The following is a 19,931-nucleotide window of genomic DNA, read 5'->3' on the forward strand; positions in this document are numbered from 1 at the left end:
CTGATTTTTCTTAATTGTTATGAACAGCAATTTATATAAAACCTTTTTCTAGTCTCAGCTGACTAGAATTAATTGCTAGGTTTTGATAATTTACTAGTAAGCACTCCTAAAAGTACCAAATCTTGGCCTCACAAATGCCCAGTCAGGAACGGGGAAATCTTTACATTTCAGAAGTTATTAAAAAAAGTTTATTAAAATCCCTTATCATTTTAATTCCAAACATAATAGATGACAAAAGACTCAGTGAGCATAGTGAAAATGAAGGTGTAAGAAAATCAAATCACCAGAGAGGCATTTTTCTCTTCTTTTTTTTCTTTTTTTTTCTAAGAGTAAATGTCAACATCAAAGAAAGGCTTACAGAAAAGCCTTGAAAACTAACAAAGGTAGCTAGGTTTATGTTGATGTAGATTTCCAAATTAATTTTAAAAGTAACAAAAAAGTCCCTTTTCTTTTTTTAAAAGATCATAATAGGTCACTGTGCATAAAAGAAAACAATAAAGTTTTAATTAATTATTGAAAAATCTACTTCAGCTTATCTTAGCCTGTCAGGCTTAAATTATTTCAGAGAAAAAGAATAAACCAAAATGTAGCTTTACTAAACACAAATATTATATAATTATCAGTTGCCCTAACATATACTGTATGAAACAGATTTTGAGACTTAGTAAGTGGTGGCAAGTCCTAAATTTAGTACGTTACAGATGTGATCAGAGGCTTCTTGATTTTTTGAGTACAGTTATAAATATTTTCTTCTGCATAAATAGGTATATTTCAGGAGAGGAGAGGTATAAATATAAACATAAATATATATAAATATAAATATATATAAATAGGTATACTTTTCAGAAGAGGAATACTCATGCAATGTTCTTCTAGAATATAAAAGAAGGGCTGATGTAAAGTTTTCAAATCTACCTTAGATACAGTCACACACCTGGAAACGCAAGAAAAAACAAGGTATAATGTTTTTCTCCAGTAGGTACTGGTGACAGTAATTACTATCAAGAGTAATACCAAATACTGATAAAGGTTTGTGTTTTTTAACTGTAACAGTTGCTGGATCCCTTTATGAGTACACTTGCAGAAAAAAACCCCACTTGTTCCAGCAAGAATCATCAGTTGAAAAAAATCAATAACACAAATGCTAGGCTGCTTAGTGCTCATATTCAACTCACATGCTGCTCCAGTTTAGTTGCAACATTCTGTGTACACACACATCACACTATAGGATCACATACACATTCACCTCACCAGAGCATATTTGATGTTGGTTATTTCTTGAGTGCCTTCTGCCATGATGGATCTGGAAGACTCTTTGTAGGATCCTAAAAGGATTTTCATGTCCTTCCCTTAAAAGGCGGTGTTGAGACATGGGTGTATCTTCACCAAACTATTCAGCAAAGGAAATAAAGGATGCCCTCTTTAGAATTACTCTCTTTTAACACACTGAAAAATACTCTGATTTTGGTTTTAAATGTCAATGGAGTGTGAAATTTCTTTGTCAGAAGATCTCAAAAATTATGAAAAAGGCCTCAGATTTAAAGTCCTGGAAGAGGGTGCAGTGTAGTTATTTGTATTGTAAATGCTTTTCTTCAGGAACAAGTACCTAGTTCCACTAGAAAGAAAAAAGAAAGATTGGTGGCAGTTAATGCACTGAAAATACCAAGATGTTTTCTGCATGAAGCTGCAACACCCTCCTAGCATGCTGCACAAGACATCTTGCCACAGCTTCAGTCTCCTTTCAGTGTGAATAAAGAAGTCACAGCTCCTCACACAAGCAGGTGAGACTAGCAAGTGACATTTTAAGAAAATAAAAAAAAAAGGTGCAAAACTGTCTGTTTTTTAGTGTTTTATCCAAAATAACTATATCCAAACTAACAGCCCTGTGCTGTTTAAGATGAAGGAAAGCCCCCACAAAACATCCAGGTTGTCAATGCACTCCAGCCACACGGGGAGATCCAACACCAGTGCTCATCCCAAGAATCTGGTACAATCACCTTCTTCACGTCCTTCTCCTTCGCGTGAGGGATGTTCAGCGGTTGCAAAGAAACTTGCAAGGTTTCTCCTGAAGAAAGGCAAGTTGAATGCCTTTCTTTTAACTTTCCAGTCTTGCTTGTAAGTTCACAGCTCCACACTCCGAAGTCAGAAATCTCACACTGACACTTGCTGCATTTCCTGCTTTGGTCTCAAGCACCTGGTATCCTTCAGGGACAAGTGCAATGCTCATACCAGCAAATTAAAAGAAAATATCATTGTGAATACAATGCTGTCAATTAGAAACTCCTCTTCAGTTCATTTACCCAAAGTCAGACTCCCATCATCAATACAACTCCTCTTCCTCCCCCTGTATTTGCACAGAGGACTGAGCCCTTCAAAGGCAGAGCCCGTTTCCAGAATATGTGAGCAGAGAGGTCTTACGAGAAAAATCTGGGTCTTCCTGGGAGTTAACAAACAGCTAATAGGAAGGAAGGGAGGGGAAATGAATCCCAGGCTTTCTTAAAACATATCAGGAAACCCTACAGTGTCTGCTCCCCCTGTCTCTTCCAGTGCAGGAGAGAGGAAATTGATAATGCTGCTTTACTTGGCAGTCAAGGTTTTCCTCTCAATTCTGTTTAACTATGTCCTGTATGGCCACAAATCTGCCAGAACCCAAATATATACCATTATGCACATCACCCTGAAGAGTGTTTTAAAATATGATGCATCACCTATTACTATGAAAGCAAATTCAAAGAGACCATCTTTAATTAAGTCACACTGAAGTAAATATTAAATACCTTATTACAAAATATTTTTTTTGCATACACTGTGTTAGCAGAGGAGAATTGTTACAGTCCTAGCCAGAAGAGGTTCAACTTTCGACATGAAATCATGGACAAATGTGACAATCTTGAAATGTAACAACCAAGAAAAATATTTTAAAAATAATTAAGAACAGATGAGTTTCATGTGAACATCACTTGTCTTGCAAAATCATTGTATCAAGCAGATGGACCACTGCGTATTTCAAATGTGTCACATGTCCTGGATCAAAGGCTTTTCAAGCTCATTTAGGTACACAGAAATCCACAGGAAGGAAGGATGGGAACAGCCTAGTGGTGGAACACCACCGTGATACACACTGCCAGTGTACTTAATGCTCAGGGTTCAAACCAAAGAGGAACTGAGGTAAGATACAGCATCCATAACAGGCAAAATTCTGCATTTTCTTGTGCTGCTTGTCACTGGGGGCAGAGCAGCGGTTCTGGACAGATAAAGGGTAACAACATCCGCAGAGCCAACACTGCAACATGTTCCTGGTTGAGATTCCCAGCTGAGGCACCAAACGTGACCAGGAGATGCCTGTGGCCATTTGCCAGCCAGCAGGGTTTCCCTCCTACCTGGCAGGATAACTAATTCTTTGGGGCTTTTGGGGCATACGAGCCCCATGACCTAAGGACTTCTTCTGACAAATCGAGTGGGATGAGGACGAAATTACACATCTTCTTTATGCAGCCAAGCCTCACTAGAAATGGGGCAGATAGGATAAGAGAAAATGGCCTCAGGCTGCACCAGGGAGGTTTAGATTGAATACTAGAAAATATTTCTTCACAAAAACATTTGACAGGCACTGGATCAGGCTGCCCAGGGAAGTGGTTTAGTCACCATCTCTGGAGGTATTTAAAAAGACATGTATACATGGCACTTAGGAACATGGTTTAGCTATGGACCTGCCAGTGTTGGGTTAACAGTAGGGCTTGACCTTAAAGGTCTTTTCCAACCTAAATGATTTCATGATTCTATGAAAAGTGACTCTTTGTCCCAGCGGTGTTTTGAGCATGTGATGACACCAGTGGCACATGGTGAAAACCTCACCAGCAATTCGTGTAAAGGATTATTAGAAGGAAAAAGGATGTTCGCCTTTCTTTCTTCACATATCAAATGCATGCAGAAGATTGATGACTTAAACTGTAAAGTTGGTAAGTACACACAATCCTACTGAAATGTAGCCATTAGCTACATCCCTGTCCACAAACAAGCTTTTAATCTTCTTTCAAGCACTCAAATTTGTGCCTAGAAGCAAAGAAATTAATCACAACAATGGCTGTGGTAGTGCGCAATCAGAAGGAAACAGATGGTGTAATGCACTGTTTTCCAAACAGCAGCAGCTTCTATCTCCAGGAAAATAATCTGAATATTTTCCCTTGCTGCTGGCATTACTATAACAAAAGCTCCTATTTGAAGGACATCTCTGCTCTGTACAGCAGCAGCAAATTACACCAGTGTTTACAGACAGCAATATTCTTTGAGTATTAGTTGGCAGAACCAACTAGACTGCACCTATCTCTCACATCACATAAACAGCAACATTCAGTGGGTAACACCCCTCCAATTATGTTTAAATGTCTGCAGACAGCCTGATGGAATCAACACAATTGTGGCAATGAAATAGGGGTTATTTTTCTCATGCTTCATTTCCAGGTCTGTTTCTGACCACAGGCAGAGTGTGGCACGTTGACAAGAGAAGCAGCCATGCTGACATCCAGCAGTACACTCTCTGATTCCTCCTTTCCCAGAGACTCACAAAATACTTCAGAACAGTAACTTCAAGTATTCATAGGAATCATTAAATTAAGATGCCACCACTGTCTTCACCACCAAATATTCCTAGTGGTCCTTTTGATCTCTTTGTTTGTACAGGGGCCTTATCTTTACAGGACATCTCAAACGTCCTACTGTGATTTTTGCTCCAAATTCTAGCAATTATTTACAGGCTCTTCCTTACATCCTCATATTTGATGTGATGGTGAAAGATTCTCCTTAAGGAGCATGTATCCCTCCTAACTGTACTGAGCAGGAGGCTCTGGCAGCAGAATCATCACTGTTCTAGAGTTTTTTCTAAATGTATTACATTTCTCCACACTTCTTTGTATCTCCTGAGAAGCCAGTGCCACTGGTTCTGTGATTTCTCCTATTGCAGACCTCATTTTTTTGGGAAAAGAGTACATCTCACAGACAAGAAACATGACAGCTCTCATGCACTTCAAGATCTCACCACACACACAGGGCACAAGATTCCACCTGTGCAATCTGTATCTTCCACTCACTCACTTGTTTTCCCTGGAGTTTTGGCAGGGAGGAGAAACTCCAGTATCAGAAGTGCCTTAACATCCTCAGTGGCAACCCAGAGGGCTGCAGGACTGATCTCACATGAACAATACAAAAGACTCTGAAAATTATATGGGGAATTGCATCTACCATACACATATGCAGAGCTCAGAAATTATTGTTTCTTGGATCAGTTTCTAAAAGCAAACATAAGGGTGCATACAAGCTAAATCTTGCCATGTGGATCTTACAGCATCAGCGCACTCACAGTAACAGTGGAAATTAAATGAGGGGGAAGAAAAGTGAAAATATTGTTTAGATTTTTCTCTTTAAATCATGTGTCATCAATTATGTCCTGCATACTTATTTTGTTGAGAACAGTCATAAAACAGAATAGATAAACTGGACTCATGCTACATTATTGTACAAACTGATTGTTTTGCACACATTAAAATATGATATACAAGTTACTTCTAATCTGAAATGTAAGTTGTTTTATAGAGTTGAACACCCACACACCATAACAAGTTGGCACTGACGGTTATTATGCTTAGTCCTGAGCTTTTTTATAACCCTATATAAGTGTTGAATTATGACAAGTTGGTTGTGTTAATTTTTAAAATTGAAAACAAGTTGTCAAAGATTAATCCATGCCAGAGGCCAGTCACTAGGCTAAAACAATAGAGAGTGAATAGAAGCTGATTTTAAATGAAAAAGAAAATGTAGCTGAGATGTTGAAGACACAAAGCTTGATATTTTTACATCCACAAATCCCACAGGGATCTTGTAGAGTGAAATTGATGAGAAAACCTGTCTGAATATCCAAGAAATAAATCATTATTCCATGGATAGTCTACATTCTTGTAATACATGAATGTAGAATTCCTTTTTCAATTTGGACGAGATTAACATAAAGTTTCAGTACAATCCTTTGCCTTATTACTTTTATGCTTGTTTGAATTGGACATGTGTGCTTACATTTCACTTTCAGACAACTCTAGCAGAACATTACAGCAAAAAAATTTCAAAAAGGGGTCCCCTCGAATATTCTAGAGAATCTGTCATCTGAAAATATATTTAATAAAATACCATTACATAGCAGCAGAAGCTGGAGTCGGAAGAAATTTCAGAAATAGGTATGAATGAAGATATATCTGGGTGAACCTAAAACCCACTGCAAACAAACTCAGTATCTAATAAAAACATAGACCATGCTAAATATTCTTAATATTTTGATGTTGATTTATTAAGGGCTGGGAGTTTAAAGAATTATTTGCTATCACAAGAAATCTAGACAGAAACCCTGAATTAAGTACAAGAGTGAGTTACAAGAGTGAATTAGGTTAGTTGTCCAAGCTTAATCCTAACTGCATGTATCTGCTCAGAGACAAACCATGATTGTAATAAGCATCAGATGAATATAAGTAGATCAGGACTGAGATAAATGGACAGCTTGCATTCTATTTATACTTGCACATTACACTGCTGAGCTGCTTCTGCCAGTCTTTCTTTACAGCAGAAAGATGTCTCAAAAAATTAAACTAAAATATATCCCAAACCTAATACAGAGTGTTTCATAATTTAAATGTACAGTAACAAACAAACATAAAATTGCAATATATAAGATTAGGGTTTCAGTATCCTGGAATTGTAAACACTTAACTTTAAAGATAACAAAAAGCTCTTAAAGCCTAACATCTGTCCCTCTAATTTGGGCAATCTTATATTGCATGTCTGAATCTCCTGAGGGTTAGCAACAAATGCAACCCATCTCCAAAAGAACAAATTCCTTCACCATTAGCAACAGAAAATACTCTGAAAGTCACAGTGGATCAGAGAAATAACTAGAGGAGAATTTCTCTTTATGATCAGCCACACAAAGTGACATTTAACATCTAACAAGACAGCACATCCACTTTGTCCTTTAATTCTAGTCCTTTCACTTTTGAAGGCAAATAGCAATCAATTTCAAAACGTCAGAGATGTTCTAGGAAAGAGTAAGGAAATTGCATATACACTGACAAAGACCAGGAGGTCAGAACATGAGGAAAGCCTGATTAGTATCCAGTGCCAATGCAAAGCAACAGGTAAATGTCATTGTGATACTGGAGCTAATTATGCAACTGCCACCACCAGCTCAATAATTTACTTAAATTCTACCAGGTAAATTTACCTGGAAGGTGACAGTTACAGGTTGTGACTGAGCAAATCTGTCAGAAGTATAAGGTCAGTAGTGAAAGCATGTGAAGAGGAATCTGCTCACACAGGAAGCTCCAGGGAATTATTTCAGTCCTAAGCTTGAAGTGGACCCCTACTTACACCCAGCCATAGTTCAGTACCTGACGGCTGCTGCTCTGTGAGCCCAGTGCAAGGGAGGGAGGAGACCAAGACAGGTGGGTGCCTGTAGAGAATGGATTTTTGCAGCAAGACAAGGAGAAAGAAACAGATGAGAGACCTTTGCTGCCTGTACACTATGGAGTCACTGCAAGAGGAAGCTGCTGATGATAATCAGATAAAACAATTGACAGCAAGAAGAAGTGGCTTAAAATGGTTTATCCAATACAGTTTTATTAACTATGTCCTATAAAGATACCATGTTTTTGGGTTTATCAGCCATTCCTTGCACATACACCCTGAGGCACAGTGGTCGTTCCCATCACGTACCAGCTAATAATCCAACTCAGGGACTCAGGATAAGTATGTATCTTTATATATTGAGTTATGCTAGTGAAAGCTCTGTTCAAAAATCACCCGCATCTAATATGTGCATATACATACCTACACAAACACATATGAATGTACAGAAATCAGTAACACACGCAGACAACAACACTGACTGACCTTCCAGCAAACAGGTCTGTGCAGAATGAGCTGGGGAAGAGAGAACCAAAATTTGACATTGGAAAAACTCTGCCTGACATTTAGGAATCTTTGATTATGCTCAAAATAGAATTCTAGTTCAAAAGTTGTATCTTTTAACAAGTACAGTAGATACACAGTACTTTCCCATCAGGTTGAGTTCTGGCAGAAGCAGACAGAGAAGGGGTCTGAATGCATTTACAGTCTAGACAGACACTGCTGCCTTTCCCAACCGGATATGTCGCATTTGAGATTAGCAAACGGCTCACTAATGAAGCCTACACTTCCTTAATTTCTCTGAAGTAGACAGAGCACCTGGGAACATTTCTCGATTGCTCAGGAGGGGTTCATTTTGCTGAGGGCCAGAAAAATGCAAACCCCATGATTTTCAGAAGGTCATTTCCTGCAGATGATACCTTTGTCAACTACGAAACACGAAACATTGTATAGACCACTGCTGAATCAATGCATTCAGCAGTGGTATATACAGTTCTCAGCAGGGGTGAGCCTTGGCTACAGCTTCAGGTGTTGTCAATCTAATGTGTACAGAAGGAAATCACTGCTGAGCACCTACATAAACATAGGATGTTGTCTTGAAGTGCTGCCACAGGCCAGGAGCACCCTTTCAGTCTTCAGTCTCCTCTACCCTAAACTTTATTCCTCTGAAAAATTTTCTCAGTTGCCATGTACTTCGGACCCAAGAGATCCAGTGCTCAGTTCCTACATCTTTTCTTATCAGACTTCAATTCTTCTACACTTTTTCACAATCCTCTCTTAGTCTCTTCATGAATGGGCTGTTACTAAAACAAGAGAGTTTTCAGTTGAGTGCCTGCTTTGAAATTCTTCTGCATGCACTGTTACACCAATTACAAATGTATATGGCAGTAATCCACTCAGCACAGAAGAAGCAGTGCTATTAATACTCTACAAAGCTTGTATGCAGCTGTAATACCTTTTAGGGACCTATCAAAAATGGTGCAAAAATCCCTAGGCTGTAAGAATTTCATACAATTTTTCTCAGGCTACTGTTGGGATGCAGCACAGCAGGTTGTGCACTGCAATCTTCTGAAATGGTTATGGAGATAAATCACGTAAGTGTTTGGAGAAGGAATGAGATTTTCATAATATTAATGAACATTCATTAACTGCTGATTTTTATGATGCTCATGTCAGCCTCTAGGAAAATAGGATTTTTCTTGTGTACAGATAAGTATGCTTAATTGAACTGGGATGAAGGGATTTCTGCTGGGGTGTTCAACAGTTTCCTAGACAGTCAAAGTTTTAGTTTGTTCAGAGTTAGTTTGCCAAATTCTACTTATGAGCTACTTAGTTTTAATAGACATATTTTATTTACACAGTCATAATTAAAGACCTGCAAGTAAATATATCTAAACACAGTGAGAGAGACACCAAGGGTCTTTATGCCATCTGGAACTGCAAAGGACTACAAGTCTGTGCTTCAGTTGAGTAGTGAAAAATTCTTTGAGAATTAAGAATCAACAATTTCCTTCTGAAAACCTAAAATAAATGCTGTATGATATGCAGTCACTGTCACTGTAACCTTTAAAAAGACTGAGAAAATCATTCCATCTATAGCATCTTACCAACAAGCACCAACACTGAATACAGCCACAACCACACAGGCACTTTGACCTGACTCTATACTGCTGACAAAAGGAGGATTCCTGCTCCCAGTGACTTCTTGCTTCCTGTGTGTGGGCAATTGCATTTGTGCAGCCTAACAGTGAATTGTGCATGGATACGTTCCAGGTACGACAAGCAGAGCAGACAAACGTGATGTGGTAGAAGAAGTCAAATTTGATGGTACACAAAGGGGCATGTGGAAAGCTGCTGAAATTTTATCTACTGATTTCCAAGTTGGGTGCATTATTTAATGAATATTTCCCAAAATAGTACTGCAAAATGTGCTTGTGTTTGGATTCTTCAGCTGAGATGTTCACATGATTTCATAAAATAGCACTATTTCATAAATAAAATAGCAGCAATAGCATAAATAATGACTATTTATGGCTGTACACTTAGAAACCAAATAAGGCCACAGTGGGTAAATACATCATTGGAGTTACAACTGACAAACAAATTATTACATCAAAATGTGTTGAAAGACAATGAAGATTTTGTGAATAAAATATATGAAGTAGAAATAGGCAGTGATGAAATCATGGCTCCTCTTCACATAGTCATACATGGAAACACTGGGGGAAATAACATTATTAGTATATAAGCTACTGAGAAAGAAAAGGTCAAGACATTACCAAAAAATCATAGGTTACACCTCAGCCTGCATATTCTCTGATGTGACTAAAGCCTGCAAAGCGCACCCAGTGCGGGTCCCCATAGTTGTAGAGCCATAAAACCAATGGTGAATCCCAGCTAATAGTTCCTTTCTCCCTCCCAAATTTTGATCTCCTTTGTTACATTTGGACTCCTAGATTAATTTTTCCCAGACATTCTAAATGCTGTCAGTAAAGACAGCACTGCGACAGCAATTTTCATGCGTTCCTTTTTTATACAGAAAGAATGTTACACAGGCACGCTCTGTCCATAAAGGATGTGTTTCTGAAAAGTCTTATCACTAAAAACATTATCCCATTGCTTCAGTCTTCATCAAACTGACTTCATCAATCCCAGCTGGTTTGAGGAAGATGATGATGACACTGAAGGTGGAACTACTGAGAAAGGGGGGCACACGTGCTCCCACTAAAAGACTGATAACTGAGGACTTGGTCTCAGGGATGCAGCAGCTGGGATGATTAAGGAGGGTGATCTACTCCAGAAAGCTGGCATTTCTTCCAGGTGACTATTACTCCATTCACTATGTCATATATACTTTCCCTATGCATTTAAACTGTATGTATTTTAGTCTCTGCCCACATCCTCACAGAAATAGTGATTTGCTTCCCAAACAATCCAGCATTTCACCTAGGTGGCTGACAACAGTTAGCAGAGCAGGATGTTCAAGAATCAGCAGTGGAAGGGCAAAACCAAGGACAGGATTTTGTTTTGTCTACCTACCCTGTGAAGAAAGCTTACTGACACTTAATATGAGGCTCAAAGCTACATCCCTAGGTAACAGAGAATCTGCAAATACAAAAGCTAAAGCTTAAGGCATCAGGATCATCTAGGGAACTGGTCCTCTCCTTGTGCGATTGCAAAACAAATCAGGTACTTGGTCAAAGGAGTAATGTTTGCTCAGATTAGTGATGCGTGGGCCATCAGCACCAGGCACCTCTATTAGTTATGTACAGGTCTGCATGAGATATTTTTTATTTTGTATCCTTAAATACAGGCAGGGCACCCAGAAAGCATTATGCAAACTGACTTTCTCCTTCAGAAGAACATACAGGCTTCCCAGATATATCCCAGGAGTGAGAAGCAGGTAAGAAAACAAAACAAAAAAAGCACAGATACTGCAGTTCATGTTAAATATATGCAACACTCAAATATTTCAGAGCTCCCCAGCTGCTCTCAAATCAAAATAAATGCAGATCAAAAGCAAAGAAGTATCAGAGAAAAGGCTGTTACTGAGTGCAGAAATTTTGCAGAACAGAGGTTTAACTTTAGTTTATAAGGCTCTTTATTAAACCAGAAATTATACTCTGCTCTGCTTTGCAGCTACATGCCTGGATTTTGCTGCTGTTCTAGATACAAATAATATCCTGACACATTTCCCTATGTACAATCATTTAATTCTCTTTAAACATTTAAAACAATCTATGACAACCACTACAATATATACTATATGAATATAGCAAAACAAAAAACACCCACAGTAAATAACTAAAAGAAACAACTGGCTACTATGAAAATTGACACTAACAAATTATTTTAAGTTGCAAGACCTAGAAGCCTTCATAAAGTCACTGTGCCTTGATCTGTTAAAGATACATTTAGAGCGAGCTGCAAAATTTTCTGGTCTGCCACAATGGCACTGGTGCACCAATATAACTTGCTGCAAAGGTTTTTAACTTGCAGGAAAACTTCTGACACTGCAGAATACCACCAAAATCCACCATCCAGCCAGGCAACAGGTCTGATCTGCCCTGTCTACATACCCATGGACACAGGAGACTCGTGAACGCCTCCATCCTGGATCATCTCCACTGTTGCAGGCATTCAATCCTCAACCAAGCATGTCTCTAATAAGTAGATTGGCTTTGAGCAGGTGGTTGGACTAGATGATACCCACAGAAGCCCTTTCCAATCTAAATTATTCTATAATCATCTGGTCCATTTAGCTCCCTCACTGCTACCCAGTTGTGTTCACTGCTTTGATTCCCACAGAGGAAAAGGGAGCCATTTCCTGTGCTTAATCTATGTCAGTTGTTTCAATTTCCCAGTGAATTAATAATTTAGCAGAATTTCATCTTCCTCATTTTAGAATTATGAGAAGAAGCCAAGTGGTAAAGTAAAACATTAAATTATTTACAAGTTGTACACACATGCAGGCAGATAAATGGTGCATCACATATTTAACAGTTGTTAGAAAGTACCAAAACAATAGGCATGACAACCAAAGTCCTTTGTCTAAGGAGAGAAAAATAATCTTCAAGTTTGCGTTAATTTTTTCAGGTATAAAAAAGAGCTAAAGGAAACGTATTTAAGGTAGATCCAAAGTTAGTAAAGACTTCAGAGCTACCATATTAAGCAGTTTCTGTCTGCAAATGAAGGAATGAGGCTCCATTTCCCGGCTGGCAAAATTCTTCACAAAAGGCAATTAAAACCCTGTTCCATGTTTTAGAAAGATGGAATTGAATAAATCACAAGTGTGCAGAACTGTCAGGTGTTGGCAGGTGATTAGGTTATCACAGACTGCGAGAATAAATTGCAAATTCATTTGTAATGGGTGGACAGTGCTATAAAACAACAAGTCTCCAATTACCAACCCTATTCAGTTTGCTTGAATAAAAGATTACATCTTCTTATTTTGGTGCTCAAGAAATAAAAAACTAATATTAAACTGGTGAATTTTTATACAACTCAAAATAAGTTCTACACATGATGAAGACAGGGCCAGCAAACAGAATTCCTCATAATTCAACCCTTCTAAATGTATTTACTGCCCTATACACACAGCTGAACAACTTTCTTCAAATAAAACTTAACCAGAAATAGGTTTGAAAAATGAAAATAGTTTTGAAGTACCATGCTCTGAGTATTTTTTACAAAGGAACTGTAAAACAGAACAAAATACCACCACACTTCCCCCCCCACCCCGCCCCCTGTAACTTCACATTCTTCTTGAAAACTGATGTAAAATATATTTCTTTCTTAATGTGCATATATTTTACACAAAGACCTTCTGTTAAAATTCATCTGGCTATCTGAACCCCCCCCTCCCCGGAATGCACACAGAGAGACATAGTCATTAAAGGATTGGCAGAACAAGATCTCCTTTCTTTTCTGAAGGGGGCCCTATCAAAAAGGACCTCCGAAAGTAGCCTTCATTGTGAGGTGCCGGGTGATGCAATCTTCTACGGCAGTGAAGATCTAGGATCTACTTCCTCCGTGTCCTAACTAGCAGACACATCTCTTATCCACACTGTATTAGCATTGTTCCATCCTCTGCTTCTGACGAACTGTTCTGGCATGTCACTGACTTTAAGTTCAGCAGGAACCCCTCTGAGCACTTACAAGTAGCTCCACCACAGCCAGAAGGTCGTTTTCTACCCATAGGATGTTCAGCACATAACCTCTGCTGTAATGACAGCAAGTGAAGGGCTTAAAGCACCTGCAGCCGTGGGGCTTGCCACGGCTCCGCAGAAACACTCAGCCTGGTCTGCAGCTCGCCCCTTTCCCTGATGCAAGCCCCTGCCTCCTCTCACTGGCAGGAAAACCACCAGGTGTGGGAGGCAGAAGGATCTCCTGCAGAGAATACCCTGCTGGCACAGGGTGGACACCAACCCACAGCTTGGGGAAGGCTGGGCAGTGAGACCGCAGCAAAATGGGAGAGGAGGCCGGACAGAGTCACGTTCTAGTGAAAGGAGACACTACAAGGAGGCCTGTGGAAGGAAAGGAGCTTGGTGGTAGGGAGGGACAGCTGGGGACTGAAAAGGATTGAGAGCAGAGGAGATACAGGCACTGGGAGGGGAGGTGTGGTGTGAGGCTGGGTGCAGCAGATGGACCTCAGGCAGGAGACCTGAGGAGGGACCTGCTTAGGACAGCTGTAGTGCGAACAGAGGCCAGGGTGAGAGTTAACCTCTCGGGACTCTGAGGAGAAAGCACCTCTACCATGCAAACTGCTTCTGGCTTTGCCAGAATGCCCCTGTGCTTCCTGCTCAGTGCTGGGGGCTGATCCTTCACTTGGGAGTAGCTGCTTTGCTGTAGGTCTCAAAGAAAACAGGCAAGGAAGGCTCGGGACCATCCTGTTCATGTTGCATTGATACAGAAATGCTCTCTAGCATGCAGACCGGGATAGAGGGGCAGAGACAGGAGTGTACATGTGCAAACAAGACATCATAGTAAGAAAAAACATAAATACAGTTTATTTTGACAAGTTTTGATGGTTTATGGGGTGCAATTTTTAATAAAGTACAAAACACAATGCCCTGGGTGAGAGACCTACTCTTTCATGATCTTAGAGATCAGCAGACAGAGCAAAAAACACTGGGAGCAAACACTGGGCAGTCATACAAACCTAGATGTACCTTGTTTCCTTTTCAGGATAAATCTCATGCCTCAATGCCATGATTTAAGGCACTTTTCCAACTGAAAGAAGAAATTTAAGAGCTGTAATATATTCTCATCAAACTGCAACACAAGAATTGATAGCAGACACGAAGTATAAAAATACGTATCTCTCATAATGACTTTGCAAGTATTATAAATTAATAATAAAAGCTAATAACCAGTAAATGACAAAAATGTTCTCAGATAACATTTAAAATTAGTAATTTAGCACTGAAAAATAAGTTTATTATTAATATAGACTTCTAAATGAAAATCTTATGTTTCATATCAAGGCTAGAAAACCAGCAAATAGCTGCCACAATATTGGTTTTTTCTTGGACAGAACAGGACAAATGGCAAATCTTAACAATATTTGTAGTTCTCAACAGATGGCTTGGATAAAATAAACAAAGGTCTCATTAAAAAAATACTTCTAGGTCTTCTTATCATTGCAGCTGTTTTGCTTACACATACTTGAAAGTTGTTATTAATATAATGTACGTTTTGTCTCTAATTTAAGCAAACCTTTTTCTCTGATTTTGGACAAGATTTGCAAAGGCAAATCTGTAAACTGATAAACTGAACTACAGAAAAAAAGAAAAATGAAAGTCACAACAAAATGTTGCTTTTTAGACTCAGTGTGCACACTCAGCTTTCAGCCTTGTGCCTTCCCAAATCACCATCCCACGACATTTGTTTCATTAGACATAGTGCAAGATGAAAATGCAAAGGGAAACAAAGTCTAAGTCAGTCCCTGGTTGCACCCCTATCATACTTACTCGTGAGGTGAGTTAAAAATGTGGCACTTGAAGAAATTCTGGTATTGGTTTATACATACTAGAATCTGAACTTCCCTGTAATTTCTAACTATACAGTTTTGATCTTCAAAGTAAAATATTGCTTAACACATCATGTATTTGTTTAAGAGGTGTGAAAAAATTAAGAGTTTGGATAAGTGGTACCATAAAAAATGTAGCTATTTCTACCTTTCACAGCAATCAAATAAAATCTTCTGTGAAAACAAACTGTGTGCAGATATCACACCTTGAAATACAGCACTCCTTAGTTACAGGCAGGGGAGAGAATGAACAGAAAATGTCAGGTTTCTATTTCACACAACATGGAAGACTAGGAGCCTGATACTACACCTACTGAAATGAACTCCAGGATAACTGGTGAGCTCAAAATTCAATTAAATCTTGACAGAAGCATGCATCAAGAAGTGAAATGACTCAGTGGAGAAACTGGGCTTAATGGGCAGATCTCTGCAGAAATCAAGTACCCGCAGTATGGTAACAAAGAGATTAAGCAGCCTCTCTCTGCTTTGCCAGTCAGCAAACTAACAGCCATGACATCCAATACACATTCAATAAACCAAGACAGTAAACTTCTAAAGAGATGATTGTACTTGATTCAATTATCCAGGAAACACAAATAATAGGAGATGGTCACAGGAGTTTCACCGTTTCTCCTCTTGACTAACTGCAGACCACTAGTGAAGGAACAGTCATTCCCCATCCCTGTTCCACCAGTGCCATGGCCATGTGTTCTCATTCTTGCCCTGATATCAGCCCAAATGACCTCAGGATGAGTCAGGGCAGGATGCAGATACGACAGTAAGCACACTTCTCTCTCCTCAAAAAAGGCAAATTTCTGATTAATTAACCATCAGTTTAATGGTTCAAACCACTGCAAGGTATCTGACACAAGAGAAACCATGGGAAGCCAAAGGCAAGGGAAATAAAAAAGTAGATGTGCTTGCAAAATGGTTTGGGATCAACAGTCTTGAAAAAGTTTCAAAAAATCAAAAATGATATTAAAAATAGTTGCTGATGGGTTTTTGGGTTTGTTTGGGTTTTTTAAAATGGTCTCATTTATTAGGTGGCAGCAGCAACATTGTTTACTAATAGCAGTAAAATTGCTGCTTGACATTAGAAACTTCTGTTTGTGGAAAATGCAGTTCTGTTGACAGGACATCTAAGAGCTGTCAGAACCTAATAAGCTCACCAAGTGTTGACTCTACACCACGCAAACCCACAACTTTGCATCAAGTATGGTGAAATGTGATATTCTACGTCATTTTTCAAACGATTTTTCAAAAACTAGGGTGAAAAAAAGTGTCAAAGATGGAAACAAAAATATTGAAGCAAAAATGCTATTTCATGTCTTAACTGTTCATAATCTAACTGTGGTTGCTTGCTGGCAGAAGCAGCTGAGGTGAAGAACAAGAGCAGGTAGCAGTCCCGGATATCCAAGTTTACACAGAGTCATCACTGGCCAGACGCCTCCCAGGCTGCCTCCGGATGAGACAGGTGTTGCTGTTTCCCTGTGCTCCCACCCTTGCCGTGCCCTGACTTTATCAGGGGAGGAGATGCCAAGTGCCAAGCTTTGCCTCGCCCTGCTTCCTTCCCATGCCACCTCACCTCTAGGAAAGGAAACCCAGGTGACTGAGCTGGGCAGGAGCCACAAGCAGACTCTCACCTCTGCAAGCAGAGGACCAGACTTACCATGGGGCACACACCCCTTATTCTCCCAAACAAGAAAAACTGCTTGAAGCCCACTGGCACTACTGTGCAGTGGTGTGCCTGACCTTATTTCTGCTGGGAATGTTCCTCCCTCCCTCCCTCATCAATTCCACCACGCTTGTCTGATGTTTCCTTTTCTGCTGTGTCAAATACAGATAACAAGTTACTCGAGGCAGGGATCTGTCGAGAGCAGTATAGCTCATCAGCAAAGCGTTTGGCAGGCTGTAAAAAAATGGAGCAGAGCAAATGACCAGCCTTTAAAACAAACACAATTTCATTTATTCATAGCTTCATAACTTACTAATTCATTGCTTAATGTGTTATCAGCAATACACTTTAAAGATCAGGCTTTGACCCTCAAAATTTCTTTCTAAAGGCATAAATAGTTAAACTAAGTTCTTCCCTCTACAATTACCAATGGATTGATAATTTTCAAAATCTGAGGTCTCCAGCATTAATGATGCCATAAAATCAAACCTGACGTTTCTAATAACTTCTCTCTGAGTACTTTTCAACTCCAGTAAATTGTAGCCAGAGCAGCTCCTTGTGAAGCACTCTGATCTCAATGGGATGAATGGGCCATGACGGACAGGGCAGCCCTTGCAGTCCTGGACAGGCTGTATGGCAGGGTCTGGGGAGAAACAAGATATGCAAACCCCCAGCACAGCACCCAGAGTGACCCTGCTCCCTGCACAGGAGAGCAGCACACAGGTGGCAAGGCTTGTGAGACCCCCACAGAGCCCAACGAGCAAAAATACCCCTTGTAAAGCTAACCCACAGCTGATCTGCTGCCAGGAGCAGGAAGCAGAGAAAAGGGTTAGGAAAGAGAGGAGAGAGGATGTACAAGTCTTGCTTCCTTTTCTTCCACGAGTATCTTTAAAATTGAATAATATAAACCACATTTGTTGCTATTTAATGACGAAGGTCTAGCACTCTGTACCAGCCACGCACCACATGTCTCACATGTCAGGGAAACTTGCAGGCTGGTTGTCAAACCAGCAAGACTGCTGGTCCAGGGGGGTGGTGATAGTGAGTGAGTGGGAAGGCTCCTCTGTCCCGTAGCACTGCCTGCTCCTGCTTTCCTTCTCAGGCAGGGTGCACGCCAAAGAGCCACGCTGCAGCTCAGGGAATGTCCACGTGCAGAAAGTCAGGAGCTACTTGATGGGAAAGGATGGAAGAGGAACTCCTGAGGGAATGTGGGGGAACAGGAGGGGCTTCTCCGCAATCCAAGTGCCAAGTGGTGACACCCACACCCCTTCCTGCCTTGGCAGTCGCACATCAGGACTGTCTCAAATACCTGTATTTCCCTTCAAACTACTCTTGGATCTCTCTAAACTCCCATCCTCCTTTGGGGATAAAATTTAAATCCCGCCTCTTCCCACCAGCTCCAATAAGAGTTCCCTGCAGTATCATATGAATGTCAGGGGGAGTCTTTACTGAATTCAGCCCTAGACAACTATCCTACAAGAATCATTGTGGGGTGTTTAAAAAGAGTATCAAATAAAGTGTAGAGTTATTGTTCTGTTTCCCTGTTTTAAAAGACATGTGGTAAGATGCTGCAACATTTCTTCCTGATTTTCTGAAGCCTGAGTGGGAACTGTTAGTACTACTTTAACTGGGATAATTGCTAAGCACACCTTGCAAAATTAGCAATGTAGTCTTTAATGCATACCTTTACTCTCCTTATGCAAAATTATGGCAGCTCTCTGTGCCACCCAGACCTTTTCAATTCCGTTAGATCTTCAAAAATGTAAACAATTGCTTTGAAAAACACCTCCCACTGCCACACTGAAATAGTTCATCTTCTGTCTTCATACAACAACAGAGAGAAGCTGTTTCTATTAATATCCCTCTCCCGCTCCAGGCTTTGTGTTCTCAAAGAAATTCAGGTATACAATTTTCATAGGAATTGACTTTGAAACAATGATGGCACTGAAGTCAGACACAGATTGCAATGTCCTTGAAAGGCAAGTAAAGCATGAGCTGGGAGCAAGAAACACTGAAAAGACTCAGCAGAAAGAAATGAAGAAAATATGGAATTAGAGAGCTAAAAATGCTATGTGTTGGTTTGTACTTTTTTCTTGCCTTTATTTCACAAGTGATTTATCTGATGTAGAAAGGTCCTGGTTTTTTTTTTTTTTTTTGTTTTGTTTTTTTGTTTTTTTTTTTGTTTTTTTTTTTCCTGTCAGCTGTTGGTAGCATTTTGAAAACCATCAACAACTTGGATGACTTTCTTTTGATCCGTCCAGTGCACTCAGATGCTCTTTGCCTCTCTTTACATCCAAGTCTCTGTTATCAGAATGCCAATGTACATGCCACAGGTCACTTGCAACCTCAGGAGCAGTTGCACAGAACCCAGAAATAGAATTTTTGACTGTGGCTGTCCTCAACAAAACCACCTGTGCCAGGATCACAGTAAATGTCTGGGTCCTGAGCAGACTGGAGCTATGTCATAATTAGAGCCTGGCATCTACTCAAGCATGAATTAAGTAACGATGATGAATTTTCATCACTCTTGTGATTCTGTGAATGTAGGTCATATTCCATCATAACTATATATAGCTACTATGAACATAAAGCTATTGTTTTTCAGACAGTGTATTATGGGGACCCAGCTTCATGTCCTACTAAATGCCCATCTATGAACACATCCAGAGAATCTTTTTTTATCACCTCATTTCTGCCAGCTTTTGGTTCTCATCCAAGCGGCATATCCAAACATACTTGTTTCACTTCCTTAGCCCATCTTTCCCCTTCTCCCATTGTCAA

At 39.8% G+C, this 19,931-nt stretch overlaps 1 protein-coding gene across 6 annotated transcripts in view; it reads right to left on the reverse strand.

Annotated features, from left to right (window-relative positions):
- Positions 1-19,931, reverse strand: part of MCF2L (MCF.2 cell line derived transforming sequence like) — a 127,179-nt gene that overhangs the window by 94,168 nt on the left and 13,080 nt on the right. For 2 of the 6 annotated variants that reach the window (XM_066176746.1, XM_066176741.1), the window contains exon 1: positions 1,252-2,364. The exons of 2 other annotated variants lie outside the window; for them this stretch is intronic. In XM_066176746.1, the coding sequence (XP_066032843.1) occupies positions 1,252-1,372 (121 nt within the window). In that variant the 5' untranslated portion in view covers positions 1,373-2,364. Of the gene's footprint in view, positions 1-1,251; positions 2,365-12,023; positions 12,042-19,931 lie in introns of those variants that run through there. 2 more of the 6 variants (XM_066176742.1, XM_066176745.1) reach the window with 2 other exon arrangements.

The sequence above is a fragment of the Chamaea fasciata genome, unplaced genomic scaffold, assembly GCF_029207755.1.
Source record: "Chamaea fasciata isolate MVZ Bird 193981 ecotype frontalis unplaced genomic scaffold, bChaFas1.0.hap1 SCAF_2, whole genome shotgun sequence".
Classification (NCBI taxonomy): domain Eukaryota; kingdom Metazoa; phylum Chordata; class Aves; order Passeriformes; family Sylviidae; genus Chamaea; species Chamaea fasciata.